General features: G+C 30.7%; 1 protein-coding gene across 1 annotated transcript; it reads right to left on the minus strand.

The window, feature by feature from the left end:
* Positions 1-495: 495 nt before the first annotated feature.
* Positions 496-11,421, minus strand: LOC130669899 (trichohyalin). The gene is made up of 22 exons (XM_057473044.1): positions 10,245-11,421; positions 9,395-9,839; positions 8,287-8,539; positions 7,963-8,188; positions 7,680-7,833; positions 6,950-7,076; positions 6,691-6,891; positions 6,272-6,606; positions 5,859-6,141; positions 5,653-5,767; positions 5,450-5,564; positions 4,573-4,701; positions 4,137-4,487; positions 3,864-4,034; positions 3,536-3,691; positions 3,218-3,325; positions 2,765-3,098; positions 2,541-2,679; positions 2,241-2,456; positions 2,025-2,169; positions 1,388-1,491; positions 496-1,299 (listed from the first exon to the last, which is right to left on the minus strand). The coding sequence occupies exons 1-22, from the start codon at positions 10,340-10,342 to the stop codon at positions 1,227-1,229; spliced, it is 4,278 nt and encodes a 1,425-aa protein (XP_057329027.1). The 5' UTR covers positions 10,343-11,421; the 3' UTR covers positions 496-1,226.
* Between the last annotated feature and the right edge of the window lie 190 nt (positions 11,422-11,611).

Below are 11,611 nucleotides of genomic sequence, written 5' to 3' on the forward strand. Positions count from 1 at the left end.
TTTTATTGTTTTTAACTCAATTTAATGCCACCGCATATCCGTAATTTTTTTTTATTAATTTCTCAATAATTAATTTTTTAAAAACAATAAAATAATTTATTTTAAAACTTGAACAGATTTTCAAATATTTATATTAATCTATAAAAAAAAATACCTTCATAAGTTTAATTTATTTCACCATAAATAATACGATTCTTAAACTTTCTACTATTTTATTCACAATTACATTTAAATGCAGCCCAATACAACTGATGTGTCAAAGACATCCTTAATAATAATTATTTTTCCAAGAAATTAAAGTTAATATTAATAAAATAAAATGTCAGAATGACATTTATTTATTTTAGCATTAACGGAAATAAAAATAAATTTATCTATACTCGAAGGTAATAATATTTATCTAACATTAAAGGGAAGGGAAATAATAAAGGAAGTTTATTATCATATAAAAGAGGTAAAAATATCAACTAAAAACAACCACATTTTTTATTTATTAATTAATTACTTTATTTATTTAAATACACTGTAAAAAATTGAATCCGGAGTAAATGCGGAGTGGATTTAATCTCCTCGAAGTAAAATTCACTCCGAAGGGAAATATATTTTAATATTAAAACTCCAGATACGAGTGAATGCGGATTCGAATAAAATCCAGATCACTCTGAAATCACTTCGCTGAAAAATCAAACTCCCAATTTATTCTGCATGTGAAGTAACTTTTTTTTTAAACTCTGAACTCCGAGTAAAATCCGAATTCACTCCGCATTTTTACAGTCTAATTAATTTATTATTCGAATTATTTTAGCAGACCTTAAAGTGTTGAGTTAGTCATCCGGATTCACACGCACTTGATACATGTGTTATTTTTATAATAAAACCACAATGATTCCTCATCGTTTTATGTCCTTGTCACAATTCTCATAAGCCGCTGGGAAAGTAATGAAAGATGCATCAAAGATATTTTAAAAAGTGCATTTATGTGCGTGTGACAGCAATTACCAAGTCTACATTTCACTTTCAATTACCATTCCTATGTTTTATTTATAACAATAACACTTTTAAGACAACTTATGTCAAGTAGAACTGCCGATAAGATACAAAGACATCCGTAATGCAGGATAATAGCTGACCACAAGGTAAATGCTATGCTGAATGTCAGGGTAACTAGATTCAGTTATTTATATTTTTTATATTTCCATCATACACTTATAATTACTGGTATCTCTTCATCTCTTCGACACATTGGATGCCCTCGAGGCGGGTCTGCTAGTGTCCTCCGAACAGGATTTTTTATCCAAACTTCCGAGACATTAACGATAAAAATATATAAATAATATTTATCTGATATATTTATATGAGAATAAAGACTTGAATTAAACCAACTTACCCATTACTTTTAGAAGAACTTCTTTTAAACATAGCACTTAATTTTTTCTTCAAATTTTTCTTCTCGACTTTAGTTTCATCTATACTTGCTTCTGATCCCGAAGTCTAAATAAAAATATATAAATAAATCATCAAATTCCACTCATATATTGAAAAGAGCGGTGTTAAAATACCGGTGTTAAATCGGTGTAAAAAAAAATCCACGTATAGAAATTAGAAAAACAAATGTATTATATATAAAAAAATATAAAAATTAAATGAATATTATCTGAAGGTAATTTCAATTTTGCTATGTACTCATTTAAATAATTAGTTATGTTATACGTAATTTATTTAAAAATTACACAACTACACGCCCACCATTTCAATTATCAACAATTTAATTAATTAATAAAAATACTGTTTAACTTTCGTGATCGAATACGTAAAAATATTCACAAAGTAAAATATTTTCAACACCGAAAAATATTTTAACACCGGGAAATTTTATTAACACCGGTAAAGAATATTTACACCGGCGGCTGTGTTATTTTAACACCACTTTCGGTGTTGAAATTTAACACCTACATCGCCTGGACTTACTCCGGTTTTTTACAGTGTACTTATAACGACAAAATAATTTTTATTAATTTAATTACCTGTATAGAAAAATCGAAAGAACTGTTGGGATCGTCAACACTCGCAGACTTTGTTAGTTTCGTTGTTATTTTTCTAATTATATTTTTATTATATTTCTTATCCCGCTGAATCATTTCGCTCTTCGTTGATCCTCCAGACAGCCGACTGAAAATATCATTTATTTTATTTATATCAGAAAGAAAATATTTAATAAATAAACACTCGGGTATATTTACCTGTCAATACTCGAGTCTCTTTGAAGACTAAAATGTCGAGTATCAACTTCCGAATCTAATGACTGTATGCTCGAAACGTTGCTATCAGTTCCCCAAATCGATTGGTCGTTTTTTCCAGAGGTCTGTTCTAAAGATAAACTCTTACGTTTGAGAGTCGGTTTGGAGCGAGTTGACGTCGAAGAGCCACGTCCGCTGTCATCATCAATAGAACTAGATCTAAAATTTAATTCACATTTATTATTTTTACAAGCTCATCATTTTTTGAAAATTCATCCAGCTGAATAAATAAACAACTAATACCTCTTAGTGAGTTTTTTCTTCGATGAAACATCACTTCCAGCCAATACCTTCTTCGATTCTTGCAATTCTTTAGCTACTTCCATTAGTTTACTGATCGTGTACTCAAGTTTTTCTGTCTTGCCGCTCAAATTTATCGTAGCTAAAAAAAACATTCATTCATTCATCAATAATTCAAACGTAGATCAATAATTCATCTACTACATCAACTTATAAAAAAGTGAAACCTTTAATGTCTTCTTTAGACTCGAGCATCGGTGAAGATTCGCGTGACTTTGGTCCCTTAGTTCTTCGCGGTGGTGTCGGAGTATAATTATCCGGAGTTTTAGCGGCATCAATTTTGCCACTCAGCTCCGGGAACAGTTTCATTAAATCATCAACTTGTCTCAGCAAAATATTCATATTTTTCGCTTCTATTTGTTCCATGCGTCTTTTACTCATAATCAAATCCTTAAGCTCCTCTCTTTCTCTCTCGTGTCTCTCCTTCTCGCGTCTCATTTTCTCGTTACTTGTCCTGAGCTTCGCGTGGGCATCCCTTAGCTCCAGAAGGTCACATTGCAACTACATCAGTAAATAAACATTAAAAGTGACACAATAATTACAACTCCTCAAGCGTTAAATGAATTGATTGATAAAAAAAAAAAAGAAAAATAATAATGACAATAAAGTAAATAATTAACCTCGATCAATTTCTTCTTGCTCTCGTCCTTCTCTTCATCGAATATCTTCTTCATCTGATCCTGACGACGCTTGTTCTCCAGACGCTCCTTGTCACGCTCCCGCTCGACCTTTAACGAGAGACGAGTTGATAAATGTACGCCCACATGCAGACATACCCGGGCACTATCCACAACCCGATCCAACAACAAAGCTTCCAATACGATACGTACTATTTATACTTTTATTATTATTACTCTTGTTGTAGTTGTTGTTACCGTAGTTATTACTGTTGCTTTTGTTGTTTTAACAAACCTCACTACACGTTACTTGTTACTTACCTCGTACAATGTCTGGCGTAAATCCCTGGCAAGAGTTGCGGTCTCTTGTAACAGCCTCTGTTGTTCTTCTCGCTCTTTCTGCCAGGCAAGCTCGATCCGTGCCTTCAAACCTGGAATCTTTGTTCTACCGCTTGCTAAAATTCGCTCCTCCTCCAGCTGTAACTCAATATTTACTTATCATTTTTAAATATTTATTACAACAAAGCTAAATTATTTATTTTGCATCAAAAACTATTACCCATTCATTTAATATTTCATTTAAAATTTTTTTACCGCATGATTACTTAATTATAAATTTAATAATAATGATAATAATAATAAATGCTACCTCATTTATTCTTGACTGCATTTCAGACATTTTAATCTGCCAGCCAGATCGCTCAGACACTAATTCAGTCTTGAGCTTTGAAGCTTCCAATTTACTTTCTGATAGCTCGTCTTCCATCATACTGATCTGCTGCTCTAATGTAGAGACATTTGTACCGGTCGACTCTTCGTCCTGTCGATAATAAATAAAAATACTTATAATGCGACAATTAATACATTTATTTATTGCTAAATAAATAAATAATAAATAGAGAATGACACAGAGGGAAGTGACCTCATCTGATTTTCCAATTGATGTCGTAGAGGGTCTTCGTTGACGAGTTGCCTTGAGCTCGGCGATAGTCTTCTGCGCGCCTTCCATCATGTGCTTGTAAGTGTCCCTTTCACGTTTATAACGCGACAATTGATTTTGTATTGACTGTATTTCGTCATTTATTGCTTTTATTCTGTGCTCATAACGCATTTTACACTGTGCAAGATCTGTCTTTCGAGCCTTCTCCGCGTCGGCGAGCAAACTCTTGGTCTTTCGTAACTCGGCGTCGAGCGCTGAAGTGTCGGCTGATAAATTTCGTTGAAACTTATTCACGGCATTGTAATCATTTAATTTACTTGTCAAGTCATCGTTCTGAAACATTTTGTTTTTTATTTTTTTACTATTTATATAAATGTACATTATTGTTATTATTATTATAATTACTATAAGTACTCACTATTCTTCTTACGTCCTCTAATTGAATTCTCAAAGATTCATTTTCTTTTACAATCCGACTAATTTCTTCTTTGGATTCTTCTAATTGTCCATTAATTGTCGACGACCTCTCACGTTCTCGGAGCATTTCCTGAAATTACATGATAGCAACAACAACTTAATTAATAAATTATTTATTTAACCAGGACAAATTATTATTTTATTTAAGATCATTCTCAGACAGTGCCTCCACTTTTTAAAAATTTTTAATGAGTTCAACTGTCATAAGTATCCAAATTTTTGCAATTAATTAAAAAAAATTTTTACCGTTAATTGAAAAAAGGACAACCCTTATTAAAAGAAACGATTTGAAACGATTAGAAAAATTAAAATTTTAATACTTTTTAATGCTTTTGAATACGTTGAATACTTTTGAATCGCCCTTCTTATGGGAGTTTAACATTGCAAATCACAGAAAAAAGGATTTCTTGGTACAAAAAATTTTTGCTTATCCCAAAAAATTTTTCTTAGAGAATAAATTTTCTTGGAATAAGAAAAAATTTTTTGCGCCAATAAATTATTTTTTTTTGTGTAGTTGCAATTTTGCTGAGATATAGATTTTAAAAAAGTTACTTACAGTTGATATCAATTGGGAGTTAAACGAAATTTCAGTAAAATCTTCATGTCAATTTTGAAGTTCGAATTTTCAAATTTTTTAGGCTAAAATTTATCCAACAAATTTCATTCAACTCCTAATTGATATCAACTGAAAATAATTTTTTAAAAATTATATACCTTTAATTAATTGATAAAATTTCGATACTTACAAGAGTCGAAAGTCTGAAAATTTTTAACACAGAAGCACTGTCTAAAAATGCCCTTAATAATTAATTGCGTACCTCCAATCGAGATTTTTCTTTCGTCCAAGTGATTTCTTTAAGACGATTTGCTTCTTCGAGATATCTTACGCGTTCAACAGTATTTTCTAATTGATTTTTATAGTCTACCAATTGACTAAAATAAATAAAAAAATTTTAAAAAAATTACCATCCGAAGTTTACTGAACTCCGCCATATATTTTACAAAACAATTCATTATTTACCTATTTAAAATCTCAACTTGATTCTCCAGCTCTCGTTTCGCATCTTGCAAAGCTGCATGTTTTGTATGCAAGTCATCAAACAACTCCTGACCTTTTTTAATCTCTTCTTCTAAGACTACAACCCGAAAACAAATGTCATAGTAAACTAAGAGTTTAAGACAAAGTAAAATATATTAAAAGAATAAATAAATAAAAAAAACACAAACTTGTAATTTTTTCAGTGTATGTTTGCTTAAGCTCAGTCATTTTTTTAGCATTAGCGCCAGCTTTCTCCAAAGCTGAAATTTTTTTCTTCAAATTACTGAGTTCATTGTCTCTAGTCAGTTTATCTTCTTCAAGTTGTGTCTTAAATTTATCTCTCTCTTTCTTAACTTCGGCTAATTCAGCGGTCGCTTTGGCCACTTTCATTGACGTTGAAGATTTAATAGTTTCAAATTCCGTTTTCAATTTCTTCAACTCACTTTCTACTAATGACTTTGATTGCTCCAGCTGAAGAAAAATTAAAAAAAAGAAATTTTAAAGGTCAGTTAAAAAATAAAAATCAATTTTTATCAATTGAAAAATAAAAAATGTTTTTTTAAATTCTTATTAAATATTAAAAATTATAATAATAAATTACTTTGGCAGCATTCTTCAACATTCGACTTTCTTTTTCAGTTGACGTTGTTAAATCGTCTTGTAACTTCTTACATCGTTCTCTCTCAGCATTTAATTCTTTTCTTAATTCATTTACAGTTACTTCCATCTTAGCGTTATTTTTCTCCGATGACGTTGCTGTTTCTAAATCCTTTTTCAACTGTAAAACTTCATTATAAACCTTAAGCTTTTCGGCAGACAGTGATAGTAATTTTGATTTAAGTTTCTCTTTTTCATCTTGTAATTTTAATTTCTCCGCATCCCAAATTTTACGATCCGACTCTCTGCCCGCTGTCACTTCGTTTAGTTTTTTTCTCACTAAAAACATTAAATCCCATCATTACCCTCATTTATTTCATACTTAAAATCACACGATTAATTTAAAAAATTTAACAAACTCACAACTTTGTGGGTCACTTTTAGTTTCCGATTTATTCAATTCTTTCTCTTTGGCTAAATCACGCAACGCATTATCTAATTTCTGTTGCAACAATTCGTTTTCTTTTACTAATTTATCGAGTTTTAACGAACTGTCTTGTCCTCTTGCAGAAGGTGAATCAATACAAAGATTAATTATGTCACCAAAAACAGTATAAACTTCTCCTGAAAAGAAAAAAATTTGTTTGTCATGAAAATATTAAAAAAAAAATTAAATTAATACCTAATTCTTTTTCCACGTCCTCCAGCATCTTTCGTAACTGTACTTTGGATGGATGGTCATTGGACTTAGGCCCTCGGTTTTTAAATTCACCGCCAAGTTTTTTGAGGACCTCTTCAACTTTTCTGATCTAAAATAAAACAAATCATTTTCTAATTAAGGTAAAGGGCCCTGTTTCTGACACTTTAAGAGTGACAGCTGAGGTTATTCTATAAGAACTAATTTAAAATTCCATTTAAATAAACAGTAGTTTATATAATAAACAAGTTTAGAATTTTTAAATAAGGACATAAGTGAAAAATAATTATTTGGAGCTTATTAATAATTTAAATTAATGTTTAAAAAAGTGATGTTTGAAGACCTAGTTTCTGACACAAAGGAATTCTCAGAAAGTGCCCCCCACTTTTTAAAAACTTTCAAGTGTCATAAGCGTATCAAAATTTTATTAATTGATTAAAAAAAATTAAAGCATTAATTGGAAAAAAGGCAACGTAGTCGTCATTTCGCCGAGATATGAATTTTAAAAAAATTACTCTCAGTTGTTATCAATTAGGAATTAAACGTAATTTGTTGAATAAATTTTAGCCTATAAAATTTGAAAATTCGAACTTCGATATTCTATATTTAAAATAAAGTTGAAAGTCTCAGAATCTGGGACAGTGTCAATAATGGGGCCCTTTATTTTAATAAGACAAATTGAAAAGAATCGATAAAATTAATAAAGACATAAAACCTCGTCGTGTTTGTTTTCTAATTCACTTTTTTCGGCCTCTAACTGCTCAGTCTTGCGCTCCAGCTTTCGTAATTTGAAGGAAAGAATTCGGCAGTTTTTATTTGACTGCTCTAGAGTCTTCCTCAACCCTGTGTACTCATCGGCTTGTTCTTCTCTACAATATTAATAGCAGCGATTTGTTATAAAAAAAACGAAAGTAATTACTTAAAATGATTTGTGGAGGTAATAAATATAAATATCAATAAAATGTTTTTTTTCTTAAAAGTAAAAGTATAAAAATAACCTAAAGTTATCCTGCATCTCATAAATTTCCTCTTCCAATTCCCGTATTTCTTTCTTCATGTCCTCATTCTCATCCATAAGACTCTCGCAAAGAGTTTCTGCGGCCTTGAGCTTCGACTTGAGCTCCTCAGTGGCCTTTTCTCTCTCGCTCTTGCCACCTTTAGATTCACTGCCTTTTTCAATATTTTTAAGCCGCGCAAGCAGAGTCATCTTTTCCTCATTCAAGGCTACATAAATAAACAAAAAAAAATGTACATGTAATTTATCATTTTCATAATAATTTTCATCATTTAATTTTGAGTGAAATTAGTATTTAATTTCAAACCTTCATTCTTTGATTGCAATTCTTGAAGTGATTTTTGTAGCCTCGACATTTCAGTACTCTTTGGTGTTTTAGCAGAATCTATAGTCCCTAATCTTCGAAAAAGTATTTCGCTTTTCTCCTTTTCAACCCTCTCGCATCGTGCCTTCATATCACTTAGCTGAGCCTTGAGACTTTCCAATTCATTCATTTCACGACTATTATTATTATCTTTGCTATTTTTATCTAAATCCCTTTTAAAATCCGCCTTTCTCACCTAGATATCCAACATTAATAATAATAAATCATAATCTATTTCTACATTTATAATAATTATTATTAATAATTAAACATCACTCGTTAATAATAAATAATTTTTACAGTCGACTCCCCGTCATAAGCCTGCCCGTTATAAGCCTCTTCCACTCAATCGGCAGGTACTGATTCCAAACAACTCCCATTTAACCACTTCTTTGAGTTTTGTACCAGACATTCCGTTATAAGCCGCCGTAAAAATTCTCTAAATTTCAAACTAACAATAGGAAAAAATATCAAAATTAATGATGAAAATTTACTATCGATGCTTCGTGGATAATAATTTAATCAATTTTAAGAAAAATATAAATTATTGTTGATAATTTTAATTATTAATTACAATTAAAGCTCCTTTTGCAATTCAAAAGTTTTATTGAGCATTATGTTGAACAATAACAATTATTATTATTATTATTATTATTATTACTGTAATTAATACCGTTGTCATCATAATTTTTTCCATTAAAATTATTATTAGTGTAAAAAGATGAGTATTTATTTTAGTGCTATAAGCACTAGAAAAATCGGGGTACTGACGTATGTAACAAACCGTAAATATGACGTTTGAAATCATATAAAATAAAACAGGCTTATAACGAGTCGTCGAGAACAAAACTAAACGCACGGTAGTGGAAAGACTGAAATTCCAAGAAAAATTTCCCCTACGTCCCCTAGACCAGACTTATGACGGGTAGTCGACTGTATTATGAAATGAAAATAAAAATAATGACCATAACAAACTACATGAAATCACCTACTTTTGGCTCTACTTCTACGGGGTGTGCAAGCAATTAATAAATTAAATATCGAGACACACCTGAATAATAAACTCTACATCGTTTTCAGAATTACTAGAAGTCTTATCAATGACCTGCTTGATCTGGAGCTTCGCGGGTGGCCGGTCGTTGTTCTGAAGCGCCGTCTCATCAATGGAGTGACGTCGAAATGTGTAGCTGTCGGCTTTGCTCCCGGTGAAGCTTTTAGGTCGTGTTGGCTGCTTGTCCGACTCCCAGGTCGGCTTGGACGACTCGACCAGACTGGGAAGATCAATTGCCGAGCTCCATTCTGCTGAGACTGACGTTGTCACTGGAGTTTTTGATGAATTTTCGTCTTTTATCAAGTTTGACGTCGATGCCCAAGTTCTTCTAGACTCCGGACTTTCACTTGATCTATTTGGTGACGGTTCCCATCGTGACAAACTTGGTGTTGATGATGTATCTGTTTTTAAACTTGTTCTTTTTCCAGAGTGATCTTTGTAATCTCTGAATTATTTTAGTAAAATTTATCAGTTATTTTTTATATTTACAATCATATACACTGTAAAAAATTTTCGGATTGAACGCGGATTAAATCCGGAGTGAATGTGAATCGGGTGACTGCTTATTTATTTAATTCCCTCGGAGTGAAATTAACTCCTAAAGGGAGATTATTTGAATATTAAAACTCTGAATCGGAGTGAATGTGAATTAAAATAAAATCCAAATCACTCCGAAGTCACTTCGCTGAAAAACAAACTCCGAATTTATTCCATATGCGGAGTTAATTTTTTAAAAACTCCGGAACTACGAGTGAATTCGGATTTGAATAAAATCCGAATTCACTACCAATTTTTTATAGCGAAAGTTAAAAATAGTAAATATAGATATTTTTATTAAATTAATAAGCACCTGAGACATCTTTTGCAGCGAGTTGGCCATCGTACATGCGGATGAAAACCAAGTGGACACATAGAATCCCCCTTAACGCTCCCAAACGTATGATGCATTTTTATTTTAAATATTTAACTTATTGTCGAATAATTATAATAATAATAATGCCTATTATTATTATTAATATTAATATTTTTAATAATTCCAATTAATTTAATAATTGCAATCAGACTGCACAAACTCGCCATTGATTTAGGACTTAAACCCAGACTTCTATTTTCTATGACGCACCTCGTTAAAACAAAGTCTATCTTTAGATCTATCATAGAGACATTTTGAACACGCGCATAAGACTACATTAACTAATTAAAATATTTTCATAACAATTTATCAATAAACCGGATGTTTTTTTTCAAACTTCAAATTTATTCACTCACATTATCTACATACTTTTTATAAATAAAATAACTCAACCATTTTTTATCACATTTTAAACCATTTACTTTTTTATTTCCGTATCAAGTCTTCTTTTTTTTACCTTCATACATAATTATTTAAGCCATTATTTAAAACCGCGTATTTATTAATACTAATCCTACTATTAAATCCAAGATAAATGAATATATAAATTAACGCGATTACGTAACTTTCATAAGCGCACCAACATATTATTCGAAATTAGTTTCAATCACTTAAATTGACTATAAAAAAATTTTTTCTCGAGTATCTTAATCACTTTAGTTTTTAAAAATTCAAATACAATTTATAATCTCACATAAATTTATTTCAGTGTCATCGGTATATAGATATATATATATATATATATATATGTATAACGTAAACAAATTTTAGAAAAGAGATATGATAAAAATTCTTAAAATAATTCAAACTTAAAAATATTTAAAAAACAAAATTAAAATTACTTTAATTTATTAAAAATTTATTATCGTACTGAGACAGACGAGACATTTATTTTTTAATATTACGGATTATTAAATTTATTAAATGATTTAGTTTAAGTTATATATTTTATTAAGTTAAATACTGTATAAAAATAATGTAATAATAATAATATATGATATTATAACGTAAGAGTAATTCCGCGTGTCCCGCCATCAAGTAAGCGTGGTTGAACTGACGGGGGTTGCTATTACGGGCAACAGCTTACAGCTCAGCATCAGCAACTCAGATACTACGGACCACTGCATACATTACACATCACACATAACACATATACTAAATAAAAGCTAAAGCTTAAGCTCAAACTAAAACTCTCAGCTGTGTGGATCATTGGACTCGTGCCAAACTATATATTTATCCTCTAGGATATATATAGGTCAGCCGTATTCCCGCAAATTTTGTTAAATACTCACTCAGAGGCCCAT

This window comes from Microplitis mediator, chromosome 6, assembly GCF_029852145.1.
Source record: "Microplitis mediator isolate UGA2020A chromosome 6, iyMicMedi2.1, whole genome shotgun sequence".
NCBI lineage: Eukaryota > Metazoa > Arthropoda > Insecta > Hymenoptera > Braconidae > Microplitis > Microplitis mediator.

Coding starts and splice junctions, on each gene's coding strand:
- LOC130669899 (XM_057473044.1), bottom strand. CDS start 10,342: ATGCATCATACGTTTGGGAGCGTTAAGGGGGATTCTATGTGTCCACTT. Junction 4,035..4,136: donor CAATTGGAAAATCAGATGAG/GTCACTTCCCTC, acceptor TATTATCGACAG/GACGAAGAGTCGACCGGTAC. Junction 2,170..2,240: donor AGAGACTCGAGTATTGACAG/GTAAATATACCC, acceptor TGATATTTTCAG/TCGGCTGTCTGGAGGATCAA.